The sequence below is a fragment of the Lagopus muta genome, chromosome 8 (genome assembly GCF_023343835.1).
Source record: "Lagopus muta isolate bLagMut1 chromosome 8, bLagMut1 primary, whole genome shotgun sequence".
In the NCBI taxonomy this organism is placed as follows: domain Eukaryota; kingdom Metazoa; phylum Chordata; class Aves; order Galliformes; family Phasianidae; genus Lagopus; species Lagopus muta.
Genome location: NC_064440.1, coordinates 24097831 through 24119619, shown reverse-complemented (window position 1 = coordinate 24119619; position 21789 = coordinate 24097831). Strand labels below are relative to the sequence as shown.

Genomic DNA, 21789 nt, shown 5'->3' with positions numbered 1-21789 from the left:
ATCTCCTGCTAAATTCCCTTTATGTTCCTGTGCCTCAGATGTTTTCTATTTTAAACAGAAAGAAAACAGATGTTTTGACACAATATTAATTTACTCAAATTTCACCTTAACAATTTGAGTTCAATGTGAACATAAGTATAGTATTTCCAATGAATGCTGCAAACATCAGCCCATAACAGAGCAGATGTCAAGTTCCTTCCTTGTCTTTTAAAAAAGACATTAGTGGTTCACATTTTCTGATCAGTAATGCAGAAGAGCTGAGTGTAGAATTTCCTGATGTTCTTTTAAATGGTTTTTGCAATTTGTTTATTTCTAATCAGTTCTGACAGAAAAGTCCCTCCTCACTTACATGCTGTTCAGAGAATGAGTTATTTTTTCTCAAAATAGATTATTGAAAAACCCTTACATCTGTTTTAGCACAGAAGCCTTCCGATTTGGAATTGGTATTTTGTCTTTTTTTTTTTAAACAGAGTGTTGTTACTGACTGTGTAACTCTTCAATAGCCATGCTCTTACCTCTTAGAGAAACCTTAATGATATTCCTGTAGGGTAAAGAACATTACAAATGTATTATTTCTTCTAGTCCATTCAGTTTGATTTAAAACAGCTACCTTGAACAGTAACTAATATTGATACTGCCTTAAAGCATGACTGCTAGATTTTAATCACTAGCTTTTCTTAGTCTGATTAAGTAATTAAACTGCTTAACTGAAAACCAAAAGCAATTGATTTATATGAATGTACTAGGAAATTCTATTTGAAATTTAAGAACAATTCCCTACCAGAGGTAGCAAACACATGAAAGCTCAAATGGCAAAAGCATATTTCAGTATTAGTGGTTGTAGTATTGTTGGCCGTTTCGTCGTTTATTGATTCCATTTACTTGAGCACTCATTCCTGGTTTCCATTTTCTAAAAAAATCACTAACAAAATGGGCTCTCTCCTGCTAATGCAAATTACAGATGAAGTAAAGGCTCCTCACATACTGTAAGCGTAACTCATCATTAAATGAGAAAAGAATTGCTGTTTCTGCTTCTTTAGCTATAAAAAAAAAATTCCTTAGAAATGCTTAAGTTCCCTTATTTTGGTTTGAATCATAAAATAATTGCTCTAACAAGAGAAAATGTAGAAGGAGATGGAGTTTTTAATGCCAAGTTGTGTAGATTTGAAGACTTACTTCTCCAAAAACATTTATCAACATTAGGTTCTGAGGACGATTGAAATGCACAGGGCTATCTGCAAGGTAAATAACTGCTACGCTAAGCAAAGAACAAGGACAGAGCTAGCTCTACACTTGGTCATTTTAGCATTTCTCACACTCAAGGTATCAGAGGTTCCTGCAAACCCAGCTGAAATTAAATACTACCCATAGAAAAGGGTGTCAGAACCATGCCAGGACTCCACTAAAGAAAAACAAGAAAAGGAAAGAGGGTGGTGTTGATCTGCACATGTGCTGCTAGGAAGCTGTGGTTCTTCTTGTCAAACAGAAGCTAAGTTAATATGTTATTTTGGCTTGAAGCAAATGGGTACACATCTGCATATCACTAGAAGCGTTCGCTATCTACACATAGCTCTTCTGTTGCTTAGGTGTCTTGCAGGGCCAGGGAGCAGTACAGAAGACAGATGTACCACTGTGCTGACTGCTGAGGGCTCAGGTCAGAATTGTAAAAGATGCCTTGTGGACTCTTCCATGAGGGGAAGAAAAGTGTAGAAAAAGAAAGGAAGCGAACCATGCAAGAAGGTAATCTACAAACAGATCAGATTTCCTAAGATATTAAGTACTTGCTCTCTGGAAATGACATGCTTTAAGGATTCATCTTCTATGTGTGCCCTATACTTCATAACCTTTAATTTATTTGTAGTAGCTAATATTCTTAATTTTTTTTATACTATCACTCCATATTGTTCCAAATCCAGAGGTTTAGGCTCAGAATTAGTTACTTAATACCAAAATGATTCTTTACACTATATGTGGCTTATAGACTGTGGCAGAATTTTTCTACAGAGCTCACCATATTAATAAAGACGCATTTCTATTTGTTTACTCATATAGTAATACTGTATCTAATACACACTAAATAAAATGCATAACTTATTTGCGTTTTCCTGCCTGATTTTCTGAAAAGGCTCATGAAATTTTAATTCAAGTGGTTAAAGCAACATACTGTGTATTAAAATTACATGCCAAAAAATGACCTTAAAAGAATATTATTAACACTGCAAAGCGCTTGTGCTAGCAGAACACCATAGCTGAGGTGTCCACCATTATCTTCTCTCCCTATGCACAAAATGTAATACTTCTATGACCCAAACACATGACGACAATTCTATTTACAGAACCCCAGTTTCCTTCTTTCAGTAAAGATCAACAAATATTTTATTCCACATGTAGAGCAATTACCTCCCCTCCCCCCCCCCTTTCCTATTCAACATGCTTTTAATATTCGCTCTGACAACAGCATCAAACAGTTCTTCACAGATCTTTCTCTAAACACCTTATACACCACTAGGGTGCCTTAAAAAAAAAAACCACACACATTAATTTATTTATCTTTAAAACGTCATTTTATGACATAAGTACTACGTGCTTGTCAGAAACAAGGAGCTGAAACAGAAGGATGAAGATCAATTCAGGTTCCCATTTTAAGATTCTCGAGACCTGATTCCCCTTGCCTTCCACTCCCTCTTCTGTGGCTTTGTGTGTATGTAGTATTGTGGGCTTGGAGCACTATTGCTGCTGACTTCCCTTGCAGCCTGAATACAAGCAGCACTTCTGCACATCAGAACACATGCAGGTCAGGCATCAGTAAGGTGGGGAGCATATTGAAGGTTTACAGTTTGGTTTAAGGAACTGAAAGATGTATTTATCCCTGGGATTTTTCTTTGGAAGTATTTGGTCTTTTAATATAAACTCACATTGTGCAGAATTTTTTATAGCTGCTTTGTGATGTGCATTTCACTACTAAGTACTGATTTGGCAAAATTTACTCCTGCAGGTAATGCTCATTCTTTTTTATCTTTAAAATTAAAACTGGTGGGCTTGTTTGTTTGTTTTTAGAAGGGAAACACTAGAAGCTTTGATCAAACCATTTTGGCTTTTTTTTTCCTCCCCTCAGAAGTCAGCATCTGGGTGGATAATGAAACAATAAAAATAGAGGCATGTGAATAACTATACTATATTGGATTTCTCTTTTATAATGTTTCTGTTTGCCAACAGCAGTATCAACTGGTATCTAAAAAAAAAAAAAAAAACCCTTTTTTGAATATTGGAATTTATGCCAACTGCAGCTAGGAGGAAAAATTGTAATTACAACAAACAAACAAAATTGTAATTGCAAAAACAACAACAAAAAAAAATCAATGCCAGATCCTCTGTTCTGGTCCTTTGGCACCATTCTCACAACAAAAAACTTGAAATCTGCCAGAGCAAGTTTACTGAGGCTTTTGTCTGCAACCTTTGAAAGTAAAACCAACTTTCACTGAAGGATGCAAGCTTCTAGTATTGAGTTCTAGCTCTGTCTGTCCTTCACTTTACTAGGTCGTGACAGCAACTCTAGAGAGGAACTGAACCCTTCAGAAGCTTTCAGTAAAACAGTTAGGTCCCACTGCTGACAATTATTATCCTGAAATTGGGAAATCGCAGAGTTAGCATCTGCCTCTCTCCAGTGAATTCTCTGCTTTGCTCCATGCCCACCAGTCACATCTAAATAGGATACTTCTTTCCTACTCCCTTCAGTCTGTCAATGTACCAAGAGAGCAACAAGAGAACAGCAAAGAGACAGTCTTCCCAAAGAAACAATCAATATTGAAACAGTCTGTGTGAGCAACTGTCCCCAGGACCTCACCAACCACTACATGCCTACTCTCTGGCCATGCAGGACAAGAAAAGCCACAAGCAAAACAGGAGGAAGAAGGCTCTGCGGGAATTAATGCCAGCATAGCCAGAAGGACTATGTGGTGTCAATGGACTTGAAAATCTGGAGGTGATGCTTTCAGGTATAGATTGGCTTCCACACAGATACCCCACCCACATGTCTTCTTTTAGACATAAGAACCAGCTTGAAGTGGAAGAAACAACTAAAAAGAGAATTTTTACAGCAAAGAGAAAACCAGAACAGTGGGAATCAGATATAGAATAACCTTACCATAGCCATCAAACTATGGAGAAAAAACAGCTTTTAAGCTTTTTAAGAACACCAAATATGCGTAAGTTTGGTCTCAAGTTCAAGAACTAGGAAATTAAAACTGGTCCTAACAGAACTCTAAGCTCAAGTTAATGATTTCTTCATAATCAAATAGCTGGACCAACAATAAGCTGATGTGTCAATGGCTTGTTTTGGATAAAGCCCTCAATGCTAACGCTGTTCTGAGCACTAGATTAGATTTTTACCGAGTCTTCAGTCTCAATATGAATGTTATGATATTTGCTGCTTACGCTTAATAGGGAGTCAGTGGTAATACAGAAAAGGATGAGCATATGAATTGATACATAATTGACAATAAGACAAGTGAAATCAGAACAGGTTAAAAACAAGGTCGCTCACTTTGGTACAATAAAATTCATTTCTGATCTAGCTGAGCCTCCTCAGTGAGAGAATATCTGAAACAAGACACTACGCTGTTACAACCAAGGTAACTCCACTACAAAGAAAGAAAACCTATGACATGCAGCTCTGATCATCTTTGTTCAAGGAAGATTTCAAAGTGAAACAGTTACAAGGAAGAGTTACCAAGTCATGCAGTTAGCAGGCAAAATTAACACTAACGAGAAAATCCATCTTGTAAGATATTAGGCAGAAAAGTAAGGCAAACAGAAGTATACTTTCAAAGGGCTGCATAGTGCCATTGCCTGAGATAAGAGGAAAGTACCTGCTGGTAGTCAACTGTAATTCAAGAAAATGCTTTCTACTGTTCTATGAAATGCTTTCCATTTGGGCTGCCACAGGCATACATAGAAGAAAAAAACCCCTCTCCTTCTCTTATATCAGAAAAAAAAGAAACCCAAAACATTCCAATAGGGCACTTAATCAGGAATGATATTCTGGGTACTCATGGAGTGCTGTGCAGGTACTTACCTGAGCTAAGTAACAGAGCTGAACTGAAAGACCCGCTAAAAGTAATGCTGTTCCATAAGACATACAAATAACAATGTAATTCTTTTCTTCAAAGTTAATTTCTGAAGCGTATTGCCATGCACAGCTTTTATTACATGAAGATGTACATTAATAAACAGCAACCCATTTTATACAATACAACATTATTTCAAATGTTATGGAAGATAAACACTGTATAAGATATTATTCCAGAAGTGAACTGGACTAGAAATATCAATTAGTGGTAGCTACCTTCAAAATTGTTCTGATTGATGATATGGCAACACGACAGAACTTCACAGTAAAAACAGGAACGAGAAGAAACATTGAAAGTGAAGAATCGTAAGTGCTTCCATGCTGAAAATCAAGCTTCAAAAGGGAAGGTAACTAGGGGATATTACAAAATAAAAATACACTCCCCCACCCCAGCACAACACACCTCCATTGTGGAGGTATGTAATTTTTAACTTTTGGTCAGTCTAAAAATACAATTAATGTCCCCTAACCCCACTTCAGCCAGTAGCTCATTTAATTCAGTGCTCTTCTCGTTACATCTCATACTCCAAAATGCAAGTTAGAGGGCCAGATGTATTATCTGGGAAGTTTTCCAAATTCATTAACTCTCTGGCACCAATGATTTTAGGATACTCACTGCCAGCACTAAATATTATGCCCTGCTCCTGGAGGAAAAGGATTAATAAAACGAGGAATTAGGCAGTGGCTGTTGGTCTCTTTGGTCACAACAAGTCACTAAAAGAACCACAGTACCAGTACCTGCCAATGCTGATCACAGCCAACTTCTCAGTACCAAGTACTCTGAAGGTATTCCTAAAAATCTGCAGAACATTCACAACAATGCTTTAAGAAGATACTGCTTGAAGGAACCCAAAACCAGGGAAAGAGCTGGCAGGAAGGCTGTAAATCAAGTTCTAGCTATGGAGTGGTAAACATCTCCCAGACACATTACAGTTACATCTGTACTTTTCCTTCAGTCTCAGAAATATCATCTGGGGCAACTCATTCTGCCTTCTGAAATGGATGCAGCCTTACTGCCAGCGGCTAAATAGCTGATGACTGAAGAGCCTTATAATGCCCTCACAGTGGAAGAGACCTGACAGATACACTTGTTTTCAGCCTTCTTTTTAAGGCCAAGGAGAGAGGAGTTTCATGAAGAAAAACAACTAAGTCATGTAGGCACTTTCATGCCACCATCGGAATGGCTCTCTGATTTAAAAGCCAATATACAATATACCCCTCTACAATGTTAAACATTAAATTTACAGCAGTTTGGTTTGAATAACCACGGTTTGAATGGAACGCACAAATTTATGTATGTTTTCATTTTCTGAAACTTACTGTTTCTTATTCTTTGATCACGATTAATGTCAACTTTCTTGTTTGACATTCTGCCATCTCTGATCACTTCACATTTAGTAACAGCTCTTACCGTTTCCCTGAGCATATTCCAGGATCCAGAGATTCCAAGACCTCCAGTTCTAATAACCTCTTCTGCAGAATGGTGATGTCTACTATCCCCTGTAGCACTGTGTCCTAAAGCAGTTCAGCTCTCAGAGAAGGCTCTATTTCCACATGACACAGCACTGCTCATGTAGACACATTCACCATACTTAACAGTTCTTCTACCCTCACACTGGCCCAACTTAGAGCAGAAACTTCCAGCAAATACACGAACTGTGGCAGCCTCAGTACAGACAGTCCCAGGGAAAAGCATCATCAGATCTCAGTAGGGAAATCCACGTCCCAGGCTACAGATGATAGCTCATGCCAGCACTATGCATTCTACCAGAGTATTTCAGCTTGCCACAGGTACCTCTTCACTTCTGCCCACTGCAAACAGACACAGACCACAGAAAATTGATCACTTATTTCACAGAATATCCTGTCCTACAGTAAATAGACACATTCCTTACAGCTATCATAATTCTACACTCCTATTTAATTTTATATTACCATAGCATTCTGTTTCTTTTATAGTCTCTTGACCTGCTTCACTGAATTCTGCACAGAGCAATACTCAGCAAAGTGGACCAGCAACAAAAAAAGCAACTCTGTTGTATAAACATTCAAATACACCCCCATGTTAATACAGCAGTGTGCCCAGAATCCCTTCAGGAAAGGAGGAAAAAAAAAAAAAAAAAGAGTAGAATAAATATCAAAGCACAAGTGTCTTGGTTGGGAAAATTCTGGTGTGGTGGATTTATTTTATTTTCTTTTTCTCCTACACTTATTTCTCCCGCTTCTGTATCATACAGCAGCGTTAGTGTTGAAGCATGACATTTCCCAGGTAACATTAAACAAAGTTCCTACCCCTTCCACTGCTCCTCGAATAAGGAATGATCCCCAAGGAAGAAAGCTGTTTGCTTGCAATCCATGGATGCCAACAAGTCACACTGGGTGATGCATAATTCCCATACTGCTAAGATGTGATGGAAAGGAATTAAAGCTTTCACCTCAACTGTTTACTTTTGAAGATTGGAGTTTGGCTATCTGTCAGACCAGGCCTTCTCCTCTGAGAAAAGACTATCATTACTGCCTGGCAGATTTTCCTTTCCAAGTCTACTCATGCGGAAGAAAGAGGCATTCCTGACATCCAAAATCACTCTCTGGTATCTTGGTCTAATAAACTTTAAATGGCAGCTTTAGCCAGCACTTTCCCAGCTGTGCATTCACCAGAGAACTTCGTACAGTTCCTAACTGTGGGAACTCATGTTTCACTTCATGGGGGTCAAAGTGAAAAATCTGTCTTTGGTACCCTTACTGTGAACAAGCTTCCTCCAAAGAGAAGCTCAAGTTGCTACACTTTCAGGTAGATGTATATTCACTTTTTTTCCTTAAGATGGGGACATAGAAAGAACCTCCTCTATTTAAAACACGGTTGTTTTACCACTTTGGTAGTACAGATTATTCATGGGTGAAACACTGAAATAAAAGCTTCCACTGAACCTATGCTTTTACAGTATCATTTTTCCTCTGATACTACAGCTTTCTGTGATCAGTAAAATGATCCTGTCCAGTCCCTATGACTCTTCAGGAAAACTGTCCCCCTTTTTGTCCAAGCTGCCACCTTCACTGTTCTGGCTCTTATGAAAGCTTCTCCCTGCATGTCAAATACAGCTGTTTCTGGGACTGTTCAACCTCTTCTCACTCCCCAGGGCATGACTAGACGCAGAGCATAGCAGCCTGCACACAGCTAGAAGATAGCCACAGCCATTTAACCAACTAACAACACACAGGCAAACATGCACAAAACTTTGTCTAACAGACCATTAAACCATTTCTTCTTCATATATAAAGAAAATTCAATTTTAGTTTAGTCTTCAGGACAAGAAATGGAGATTCAAACTTGCTCCTCCACTTCCATTCTTTCAGCACAGACATCTCTGAAGAACTGCAAGCTTTCTTTCATCCATGCTTTCTCTCTCAAATGTGTCTCTCTACCACCTCCCACCCCAGTCTACTTCCTTCAGCTCAGGCTGATCCTGTGATAAAATCAGTCAGTTACAAAAAACATGTTTCTTCAGAGCTCCCTTTTTCTTGCTCCCTTGGTTAAACCAGAAGAATACTATACTTTTCTGCCGTTATTTTTTTCTGCTAGGTTCTGCTCGTACCAGGAGGAAAAGGGGCAAAAACACACGGCCAGGCATTCACGAATACAGCGGTATCCTGAGATTCCTCATGGGGAGACATGAAAATATTAAATCAAATATCTATGCTATAAAACCTGTATTACAGACTCCTGGCTTCATAATTTTGCTGCAGTTGTTCTATGCTCAGCCCTTCTCTACATCCTAAATCTTCCACAAGGATATTGGGAGAAACAGGTTTCTCCTGCAAGTTTGTCGTTTTTCTTAAGAGCTCCGATCCATTCATCTTCATGACCACAGCTCAAAGACCAATAGGATACTCTGCTATAACTTAACACAATGCAGACTACAAGTCGTTAGCAGAACACAAAGATAATTCATAACATTTAAGCGATTTCAGTGATTTAATAGAGGATTCTTGCAATTAAGTAATGAAACAGCAGAGATGCTCTTCATTGTCCACAGGTTTATTGTCTTTTTTTTGTCTGCTCTCCTGGCACTGAGAAAGTAGTTATATCCATTGCAAGTAAAAGACTATCCCCTTTTTTATTATTTTTGTTTTAAAAATCAATGTAAATTTGTCCTTTGAATTTGATACAGTTAGACATGGCCAGATCTGATAGCTGGATGCCTCCAAAAGGCACAGTTCTCACATCCATCCTCTTGCAGTTTCCCTTCTGCGTGTTTGTCTCTCAAAAGGGAGGCTGAAGGAGATAAGCCAAGCACTACTCACTTTTTTCTCTTTCCCATGTAAGGTTTTTGGCTGGTTTATTACTCTCAACAATCTCAACAGCTAAACTATGGGACTTAAATAAAAGAAAAATGTGAACCTTGCAGCTGAAGGTAGGTGGGAAGGTGAGTAAGTATGCCCCTTACAGCAGCAGCAAGTTTTTAGATTAACACTAACATCAAACTCCACCCTCAAGCAAAGGATTTTTTTAATCAACAGCTGACTTTCTCAGGACCTAACATAAAAGGGGTCACAATGATCATCATCACACAGCTAATAAAGTCTTCAAAAACAAACAGAAAAAAGCTGAAGGAAGAGATACAGCTGGTGAGCTGCTGGGGGCACAAAATGACTTCTCTTGGAGTAAGAGCGATAACTTGTTTCCTTACATAGAAGAGACCCACACAGCTTGGTTGTCCGTGAGAGCTGCTTATCAGCCATACACGCCTGGCAGGCAAGAAGGACTGCACTGACTGCCAGCCTGGCACTCAGAAAAGCATCTTAAACTGCTCTTCATTCACATTCAATGATACAAGTTCTGTTAATTTGGAATAACTGAAGCACAGGAACTTGTCAGTGTTCAGCCTTCCTTTTCCTGAGTCAATGAAAAATCCAACTTAGCACACAGGAGTACATACCACATTATAGTACAAAAAAAGAGAGATTGCTGCATTAGTCTCATTTCTAATAGCCTCTTTAAAACAAGGTATCTGGAATCTGAGCTCCTCTATCTTGATCAGAAAATATTAGAACTTTACACGAATTCTAATTTTGTTTCCTGCTACTTCTTTTCCGTATTACTTTCAGAACTGCCCTCGTACTGGAAAAATAAAGTCCACAACAGAAAGGGTAGTAAAGCCTTACTGGCATCGAGTACTAAGTAAATTATGTATCACCCTGGTTTCATTAGACAAGCTGTGTTTGAAGAAAAGACCAAACAAATAAAAAAACCACAAAAAATCAACAAAGATAAGTAGGCAGAAACTGAAAGCCAAGCATTTTAACTTCTAGATTACAAATTCTTATATATCACAACTACAAAATGGATTCAGTATAACATCCTCGACTTTAGATCTTACCAACCAGATGAACAGTAGAAAATACTAACTCTGCAAGTGACCTGCAGGACAACACACCCTTATTTTTCATCTCTTGGCTGCATGCATAAACACAGATTCTCAGATGACAGCAATTTCATTGGAAATACATGAGCCAAAGCAATGTTTTGCTTGGAGAAGCATAATTGAAGTTCATAATAAACAGAAAAAAATCACCCAAGAAGTCCAAAATAAAGGTAAGAGAATGAAAATCTTTTGAAAATATTTCCATCAATCGACTATAAAGCTTAAAACAAAGTTTGAAAGTTAATATTCAAGAGGGGCACAACACTGGTTAAACAGTGCACTGCATCATCACAAAAAGATGCACTGGCACTGCTCAGCTATACCTCTGTCTACAAAGCAAGAAAGTCCTCCTTCACGCTTGCAAGAATGACTGACATAGCCACATATTATGCTTTTATTATGAAAGAAAAACGAAATGTGATAGAATCAGCTCTTTTCTCCTCTCACAAATGCAAAGGCAAGTGTCAGATTCCAAATGCCTCTAGATTTCAGTTAGCTAGTGGCAAGTTCCATGCTTGGACACGTACCTCACTTGCATAGGTCAGGCAGCTCAGCCATTTACAAGTCTTTTTGACTGCAACAGCGAGACCTAGTTACTGTATAAATTCTTATGAACTCAGAACTAAACCCAGTGCCCCCTTTGAAAAACTGATCTTTAATGCTATAGACATGCTATAGCTGTGAAAAGGCTTGTTCAATAAATTATGAGTGTGGAAAGAGAAGAGCAGAATACTATTTCCTTAAACACCACTTTAACACAACTGTGTTACCTGGAAATCAAAAGCAAAACAGGAGCCAAACTTTCTACATTAGCACTGTCCCATTCTATCCAAACATGCCCACTGACAGCCACTGAGCTTTCTGTCGTCACTTCTGTCCCTACCACAAGCACCCAGCAAAATCCTTGGCTAGGAAAAAGCACTTTGTGCAACATAAGCATGCATAAATCACTGGATTTTGCTGGTGTTCCACTAGCTCAACCTCTCCCTCCAGTTTAAAAAGGAAAGTTCTCTTGTAAGCTTAAGTTTTGCCTTCTCTTCTAAGCTTGAACTCAGACAGCAGCAATGTTTAGCCTAGCACCTATTCACGCTTTCACCAGAACAACCTTCAACTGCTCAGTGTGCCTGCATCAGGCCAAACCCTGTACCTCTGAAAAACAGAGTTCCTCAAACAACAAGAATTTTAAGTTTGTATTTGAAAACTTACCAGGAGCCAGGCATACCTCAGGTATTATTAATGTTATATTAACATAATGACCTACAGTATACAGTATGTAATAACCTACAGTATTATAACTGCTCTTCTACTCTTGTGAGCTACTTCCTAAAAATGGTACTTGTGTTGGAATATACCAGGCGCAGTGTCCAGAAGCAACTTGCACCCATCCTCAAAAAACAGCTGGAGATCATCCTGGCCCATTCAACTTTAAAGTCAAAAGGAAGATTTATTTTCATTTGCACTGATGCAACTTCAGCACTGCATTATTTAATCTACCAATTCAACATTGGCTTTTGCAATAGGCAGGAGAGCCTTCCTGAAGGCAAGGATGGAGCTTAGTGCATTGCAGTGGGTCATAAAAATCTAGCAATAAACTAACTTTTCTACCACTCCTGTCCTAAACCATAATCTTAATCATCATTCTAGCCTTAATGAAATTTGGCACTAAAAGCATGCAGAGATGCATCAAGACCTTTAACCCACTTTATTATAAGCCAACTCCAACCCTAGTCTGAATCCCATTTGAACAAGAACTCAGTTAATCCACGTGAAGCAGTACGGATTGGAATCTAACAGAGCTGTTGACACATAGCTCTCGTCAAAGCCCTGACCTTGCAGTACTGAACTATATACTCACCTCCTCAGACCTTCTCTACCAGAATGCTGATCCTTCCCGAGGTTGAACCATAACCATGTAGTTACAGTGGCAACAAAATGTAAAATAAGGATCATTATTTGAGAAAATGCATCCTTCAAATTACCCCAGAGGACCCTTTCCCACTCGGGTAGTTACCACATGCCGTACAGCATTAATATAAAGTAGCCAAAGACTCAGCTGGTAACAGAGCTACCCTACAGCACTCGATAGTGCCAGCAGAAATCCATAGCCCAGCGTTACATCCCTTGCATAACAACCAGCAAGAAAATAAGATCTGCAACTCATCTTGCCTCACAACTGTCTCCAAACATAATCCAAACCAAAAGCATGGTCTAGTGACATTAAAATAAAAATAGGAAAGCTTTTTTGCCCATTTTGCTAATTAATATGTCAGAGCTCATAAAGAAAGACTCATCAGCTTTTCTCCAGCACTGCATCATCTGAAAGAGCTGTGTCAGCAGAGACCTCAGCAGACAGTCAATACATATTAAAAGTGTTCTAAGCAATAAATCAGAACACACAAAAAAAATTTGGAAGAAAAAAAAAACAGCCACAAAGAATTCAGTTGTCTGTATTTCATATAAATCAGGTTATACGTGTTGTAAAAACAATCCTGCCATTCCCTAGCTGTTCTGTAACTACTTTTCTAAAATGCTAATGAGATCATGAAAAGTTGAGTTCATATTCACTGATTTCTCATCTTTGTGAATTTGCCCTGCTCTAATATAGAGGCCCCACTTGTCTGCTTCTCACCCTCATGGAGTGGTGCTTAAGGAATACAGACTCACTTTTGCTAAGCACAGAGAAGACTGCAGTAGAAAAAGGTCCTCCTTTTAAGAATTTAGAAAGAGAGGATATCTTGCACACACTCTTTGCCCCAAAGGACAAAGCAGGCCACATCAACACAGCATTCCAGTGCTTGTGCAGTGGTGCTGCAGAAAGCATTTGCAACAACACTAATACCTGTAAGCTTTGCAGGAGTACTCCTCCTCTGAAAAGAGAGGCCAGCTATGGGAACCAGAATTCTATGAAGCATTTCTATCGCATTTCTGTGAAAATAAAATACAAGAACGATCCTCCAGCCACCTTCCCATGCAACGTGTTTAGTTCCAGTGTATATCCAGACATGCTTCTAAAATCAGATTTTTTTAATGGAAAAGAATATGAACAGCTGTTTGTGGGTGCAGTACATAAAAAGACAGGAAGATGGGCCGCAGAACAGATCCTTCTCATGCCTTGGTCTTCTGCAGAGTTGTGGTAACACTTTCTGAAATTAACACAAACTCCTGAGCTCAGTAACATGTAACGTGCAAGGGATACAGGAGCTATAGCAAAAGCTGGGACAAAATGCTTCAAGAGCCACTGCCTCAGAAGAAACAGAAAGGATATTTCCCCAGAGAGAATTACTCATCTGTGTATTTCATAGAACAAGTCATGTTGAAGGAGAGAAGGGATAATTGCATTGATTGTCAGTAGGTGATAATTAATTCTGTAGAGAAATATGCTTAATTTCCTGAAGTCTAGAATGGGATGGAAACTCTTCTTTATATAATGAGAAATTAAGTGTTTTGCTCCCAGCACAAAAAGCTGCAATATCTACCTTAGAGCTTTCTTAAAAAAGGTGCCTACAGGAAGGCAGAAGGCAGCACAATTAAAGATGCAACAACAAGAGTTCTGCAATGCAAAGGAATGCCAGAAACATATGTACATGATACAAATTCCAAATATCAAGTAGTAAAAAGAGATCAGGTGAAAAGAACTCTGTTCTTGAACAAACTTTTAATGGAACAACAAGAAAGCTGAAAGTGCAGCTTGATTTCTTTTCATGAGGGCAAAGGAAATGGAACCTTAAAGAAGAAAATAACATTTCAACAGTATCTGAGGAATATTTAAAGTGGACAGAACCAAGAAAATAATTTACATGCTATCCTTCTCAGAAGTAGCTAGCTCCTTTTATTCTAAAGGAGGAACAAAAAGAGAGACAGATGAGACAATCTGTAGGAAATTTTGGCTCTTAGTTGATCTGCTGGCCACAGATATTTTAGCCTATTAGAAGAAGATCTTAAGTACATGGAAGAGGTCCATGGAAGGTAAGAAAAGCAAATGAGACAAAAGTCAGTAAGTATGGGTACACATTTTCATATAAAATTCTTAGGTGTCTTCAAAGAGATCAAATTGAAAGTCACTGTTTTCAATAATCTGGAGAAGTATGCAGAAGAAAGATCACATGCTGCTAAAAATGGTATAAAGCTCAATAAGTCTGTGATAACTGACAAAGATTCCTGATCTCACCAAGTTTCCTTTCAATATCCTCTGACAGCAGTAAATTCTGGTGATCTCTGGAATACTGCATGATATTGCGTGCTTGTTGTAATTTCTCTACATAGGATAAAAAAAAAAAAAACAACAACCAGGGGCAACACCCCTTGCTTGTCTGACTTGAAAAGATCCTTTCTTTGAAGCTTTCACATTCCCAAAACAAGAAGTTGAAAGATTTTTTTCTCCACAGAAGTGACAGTGTTATAAGACATATGAACTAGCTCTTTATTCAGAAAAAGAATCCAAGAGGCTCACAGACTTAGGAAAGAAGCCAAAAGAATGTAGAAAGAATTTGTCTACTTTAAGTTCAGGAAAAGGTCTTCAGATAAGGAAAATCCATACCAGAGAACTACAAGATAACAAAACCATAGGAGGACACCCAGTTGTACAGGGAACAACCAGGAATCTCATAGCTGACCTTCCTTCACACAAACTCAGCTTTTTAATTCTGTCAAAGGGGTGGAAAAAGTCAACATACAATCATACAGCAAAGGGGCAGCCAGAAACCTCAGGGCTTCCTAACATGAAAAGAGATCACCAAATAAACTTGAGTTTTCTAGGAAGTTTTCAATGTTTCTCATGTCAGCTTATTTGTGCCTTGTGAAAATTTACAATCTTATAGCATTTCCTTAAAAGTTCTTATAAGAACTGCAAGTTGTACAGTACTATGGTGTGGTTTGTGCAAATTGTTTAATAAGTAGGAACAGTAATGACAACATTATGGACTAATTATTCTTTTCCTTTTTTTTTTTTTTGTTGCAGTGGCCAGAAAAGTTTTAAAAACAATAATCTCTACTGCATAAGCACAACGGAAGGAAAAACTCTGACTTCTTTTTCTTTAAACTATAGAATATTTTTGCGTTATCTTCAATAATTCTGGTAGCGGAAGTGGAACTCAGAGCAAGGAAAAAAAGAAAAACTACATTTTTTGAAGTTTCTATTGTTTAAGCCACTACATGACATGTGAACCCTCATTTTCTTCAGTTTGCAACACCTAACCTGAAAAAAAAAGAGACATCTCTTCCTGCAAATGACCTGCTTGGCAAAGAACAGTATTAATTCATTGCTGCACAACACAGAATCAGGAAATACAAAGTAATTTGCCTTAATTTGCAACCTATTTAAGCACCACAGTTTGTGTAGGCTGACTTCATTTACTGGCCATCCTACTTTCAGGTTGCTGGCTCTTCCTCCAAAATAGAAGTTTACCTGATCTGCGTCCGGCCAAGGAACCAACTTTGCTTTCATCTGCCACTGTAGGAATAAAAGAAAAGACACAAAGGTCAGAAACTTACTAAAATTCACACGCCTTTGAAATGCTGTCAAATTATTTCAGATGCACAGCAGACCAAATCTTTAAATTATAATCATTTGTAAAAACTCTTTTTTTCCCCCACCCTAATCCACCTAGGGCACTTCTAAGTCCAAAAACCTGAATCAAAGCTCACTGAAACCAATAAAAGTACTCCCAGCAGTCCTTGTGGATTACAGATCAGGACCCCAGCACTTACACGCTCAAAACTGAGTTGTCAGAAGAGCAATTGCATTTGTAAATAACTCATCTGGCCAGACAAATTACAGGGCATAGGAGAGCTGTAACATTTTCAGATCAAAGACCTCAATTGGTAAAAAGAATCCAGATGTGGAAACCTTCTCATGCACAAGACATCTCACTGACTCATAGGACCCTCTGCAGACAGTGAGGTCTCCAAAAAGATTATCTTTCTGAAGGCTTGTGCTTTCTTCATGCTATGATTTATTTTTCAGTTAATCATCCCCGTGTAGAATTTCACAACATCGTATAAAGACAGATGTTTACAGCAGTAACAGTTTGCAGCCAGACTAGCGGAGGAACAATTTCTGAATGTAACAAAAATTGTCATTTCTACTGTACTTCAGTTTATTATCATATATCTCATGAAAATAATTAAAACACTGTCCCAGAGGGCTGGCTGAAAGAACCAATCACTACTTCTTAAAATGAATTCTATGCAAAGAAATGGTGCTAGCGCAATGTTAGGGATGATAAAACAAGCACAGGAAATGAATGTTAGGCTTCAAAGCTTATCCTTTACTCTGTCTGCCCAAGCACTCCCTTATATTATGCCTTAAAATGTGATTTCTTTATACGATATAATAAATTGTCAAGTCATGCTCAAGCCACCATAAATGTGAACTTACACATTCTTTATATAGTGGTCACCATAAAAAGTTTGCAGACAGGGTTATCTGCAGCGGTACAGGAAGATGTCATTTTCTACCCAGGGAAAAGCTCTGCAGCAGTTATTGACATTTAGCAGCTATTACCAGGAAAATAATCGTAGAAAATGCTCTCTTTTTTCTCCCCACCTCACTTTTTACCCAAAAACCAGCACCAGATTCAGGACTGGAATCATGAATCAATACTCGATTGTTTACCTTGTATCCACTTTTCTAAGCTATCAGACATTTCCCACCATTACTAAAATTAACTCTGTTAAATGATGCTATGAAATGCAGATACAAATAAAGTAAGACTAACAACTGTTTGCAGTGTTATGCAGAGATACTGAAAGGCAAAACAGCAAGAGTAGTCAAAACTAAAGGTACTGCATTCTTTATCCTTTAACTTCTAAGCTTTCCTAGTCCCCCAAAATGATGGTAACTATACAGCTTCTTGCTATGCAATTTAGCTGATCCTACAACTCAAAATGCCCAGACGAGGACTTTCTATAAGGACAGTTACAACTCTCTTACCTCCTCTCTCCCCCAGAATTTACCTCTGAGGAGAACACTACCATGGAAAACTTTTGTTCTAAAGGCTAATGCTTTGGCAAGTTATATGATTGTGTGGAAACAAGGGTTTATAATAGAAACTGATACGCAACTTCAATTATAGCAGTCACTAACAGCAATCACTGTAATAAATGATAATTAGTTGGGGTAGGCAATGTTACACTATGTAGGAGCTTGAAAAATAATAGATCCCAAGGTTCACAGCATTTCTTAAAACCATGCTGATGCCTGGCTCTGCCTGAAACTAAGTTTTGTTATTAAAAGAGGTAAAGCCATTTGAATTAATCATACTTTACAGACCAGCTTCACATGCAAAAATTAGATTTTAATACTGGAGGGAAAGAAGAAAGAAAAAAAAATGATTAGGAAATGAAAAATAATCCTACCAGAAAACAAGGTTAGCAATATGCATTTAAACACACGCAAACTAGGGAGCAGAAAAATTGAAGATTTGTATCAGTCTGTGCAAAATGTCGGCCTTTCCACAAGACATTTTTCATTCCATGAGGTAGTAAGCCTAGGCAGTAACTTGGAGGGTATCCACCTCTCATTAGAACGGAGTGGCACAGACTCATCTGCTGTTCAAGAATTCCACTCATTAGCATCCCTTTTTCTTGGGGAATAAACAGAAGATGACAGAAAAGTAGGAAAGGCTAATGAGAAATAAATACTCATTTCCTTCAACTTTATATACATGCATAAGTTGAAATTTTTCTCACTGGAGATTTTATTTAGTATATAAGATGTCCCCTTTGACAAAACAGCATTTTTGGGTACTACTTTGCATGTTCAAAATTGACGCAACTGATCCATTGCAACAGCAGTAGTATTTCTCTGGCTCTCCTTGGCTATGGAAAAAAGTGCTAAATAGGAATGTAAGTTCACACTAATGTTGGTTTACGTTTGCAGAAAGGCACCTGAAAGATTTTAAAGCAGCAAAACATACTGTCTAATCTCAACACTCAAGTAAAAAGAAATATTTTCTTACTGCAACATCAAAAAAAAATTACATTACAACTATGCAGAATTTCAGCTCAAGAGGATCACACTCAGAATCCACAGCATCTGACTGGCGTGTATCAGAAAGACATTTACAACAAAACTTCAACTGCAACTATTTCGATGGGAACGCTCTAAACACTGTGTATTCGTGAGCTAGCATTGTTGCACACGATACAATAAAAACAGCAGGGAGAGATCAGTGCATGAAGCATATGCACTCAAAGAAGAAAATTGTCCTTAACTGGTCAATCAGACACTCTGCACATTGAAATGTCCCTAAACTACAGGGGATGTCAGTTCATGAAGTTATCAGTGTTTGGAGCATAAAACATGCTAGTTCATTTAAACCCAACTTCTACTGCTTAGGAGCTGCACTGTCATCACAGAAGCCAGTTACATACTCACTGCCAGTACTTTAAGTAATTACTGACATGAGAGCGACTGACGTTCTACAGCTACATAAGAAAAGCATGTACATTTGGGGGACCAGCAAGACTCTAGATTATATAAAATAGAATATTACTAAGAAGAACAAATGCCAACAACCAAAACAAAAGGTTAAAAACCAAACAAACTCTAAGTTAGGAGTAAACAATTGTATTAGAATTTCCTATGGTAATTTTTTAGAAGGTTGTTTTGCTTCAAGAAACCAGGCAGTATTGTTCAGCAGCAGTAAAAGCAACCACAAAGCATCCATATCCTCCGTATAATCTTTTGGTTAACATTTCTTTGCCCCACTAAAGATAACCAGTGTAACCTGCATGACTGCCAATCATTTAGTGTGCAACAAATCTTACGTGCTGCCTCAGAAAGAGTTTGCATCTACACACAGCCCAACTTGAAGGGTCAAACTACTTCCAAACTGTTGTTTAGGGAAGCACAAAGAAATGCTGCAGCCAGATGTGATAACAGATTTTTTCTTTTTCCCAGTGCAATCCTTCTACAAAATTACCCTATTTATCCCCAAAACAAGGAGTCACTGCTATTCACAAGATGCAGGGTAACAGTCTTCAACTCAGTGCCTTTTTTGAATGATTTGTCACATTGCCCAATAGCTACTGAAATCCTCTAATGAGTGAAAGTTAAACTGCATTTCTAAAATTTCTGTTGGACAAACTAACAAATGTCTTTGAAAACCAACTGTAGTTCTACATCAGAATAAAAGCAAACAAGGACTAAAAATTACAATAAATGGGAAATAAGAAGAGTGCCTAAAAAGAATTTCCTAGAGAACAAATGTCCATTATCAGTTGGTTGGAATCCCAATACAAAACTTCTTACAGTTAATTAACAATGGACATATTCCCAAATCACATACGCAAATGGTGCTTCTGTGCTTTTTAGAATCTGTCAGTTTCTGTGGCATAAACATTAGAAAATAAAGGAAGGTGACAAATTGGTCACCGTTTTTTTCCAGCGGACTGTATCCGTACCCAGGCCTTTCAGCATAATGAAGGCACTGCATCATCAATTAATTTTAGTCAATGATAGTGCCAATGACATAATTCTCCTGCCATATTTATTTCCTGGGTGAAGTGTTTCCCCTTCTAGGAGTGACATAAATTACTCACAGAGAATGTGTCAAATGCTGGCTCACAACCATCACTTAGAAAATGCTGCTGGCTGTTCTGGGTTTTCACTGTAGTTCCTTGTAAAAAGACCACAGACTTTTATACTAAAATCTACTGAACTGATAAACTGAGCATGTTAGGAAGGACAAATTTGCATAGTCTTAAAATCCTTTCCTTCAAATAGTTTCCTCTACTCTCTGCAAACGATGGTGAAAGTTTACAGAGCCTCTCCCTGTGGGCCCCTTTTCAGTGCTGGAAGGCTGCAATGATGTCTCCCTGGAAACAAACAATCCAACTCCTTCAGCCTATCCTCACCAGTAGAGGTGCTCCAGCCCTCTGAGCATCCTCGTGGCCTCCTCTAGGAGGACACTGTCTCTCTTGTGCTGAAGGCCCCACAGCTGGATTCAGGCAACTAATGAAGGTGAAATAGAAGGGATGAATCATCTCCTTGATCTGTTGGCCACGTTTCTTTTGATGTATCCACTAGTACCCCCACGTCATTTTCTGCAGGGCTGCTCTCAATCTGTCACCCAGTCTGTACTGATACATGGAATTGCCCCAACCTCAGTGCACAACCTTGCAACTTGGTCTTGGTGAACTTGGTGAAAACTTGGAGTTTTGTGTGGGCTCACTTCTCAAGCCTGTCCAGATGTTTTTCCTTCCCTCCAGAGAGTCAACTGCATCACTCAGCTCGGTGACATCTGCAGACTTGCTGAGGTGTATTCAATTCCACTGCCCGTGTTAACACTGAAAATATTAGACCGCGCTCATCCCAGTGCAGAACCCTGATGGACAACACCACTCACCTCTGGTCTCCTCCTGGTATGTTAACACACAGAAAGGAAAACACAAACACCTAAGTTTGCTGTCTCTACTACGTGTTGCTTAAGAACCATTAGTCCGGCTGATGCTGGACATTAGACACATGCATCTTTAAATGGAAATTTTCTTATTTTCAGAAAATAATGTTGTTTTACAGTTTCACTGCCGGCATGATACAAATTTATTCACTTTCTTCAAGAAACCCTCATTATTGAAGGTTACACTGCTAATTGAGGCCACCACTACTTCTTTTACATTTCTGTTGTCCTTCTAATCTCTCTGAGCTCTGTTCCAGTGAAACCTTACAGGGCTGAATCTGACCGGGCTCCCCAACTACACTTATTCCACACATCATTAACACTTCTTTCACACTCCTAGGGTTAAACCACAAATTCCTAATCTAATCTGTCATTCACTTGTTGAGAACATTGATAGGGAACAGATTTAAAACAAACTGCTCTTAAAGCTGACTTGAAAATATGACTTCATTATTATCTGTACTTCCTTTCTTATAGTAAGCATACACTAACTTAACTGTTATTTTCTCCCCCATAACACTTCAATTGTGCAAGTGCCTTAAAAGATCAACCTTCTTCAAACTGAGACTAAAGTTCTGTAAGAAACTACCACCACAACCATGTTACCATGTTCTCAGCTCTAACACCAGCAGTACATCTGACATTCCCAGTCAGTTCCATAGCAAATGTTCTTGAATCCCAAAAGGTTTCTACAAAACCAGTCAAAAAAATTAACATTCCAACTCGCCTACATGTCCTTTTGCCACAATTCACCTTCCCCTCAAATGCATCACAGATTTTGTGATGAACTAAATAATGACCTTGCTGAAAATCTTTCTTATCATATAGAATAAAA

General features: G+C 38.4%; 1 protein-coding gene across 4 annotated transcripts in view; it reads right to left on the bottom strand.

Annotated features, from left to right (window-relative positions):
• The window catches only part of PARD3B (par-3 family cell polarity regulator beta), a 370506-nt gene that overhangs the window by 151447 nt on the left and 197270 nt on the right, over positions 1-21789 (bottom strand). For all 4 annotated transcript variants that reach the window (XM_048953007.1, XM_048953006.1, XM_048953009.1 and 1 more), the window contains one exon: positions 15956-16000. In XM_048953007.1, the coding sequence (XP_048808964.1) occupies positions 15956-16000 (45 nt within the window). The remainder of the gene's footprint in view (positions 1-15955; positions 16001-21789) is intronic.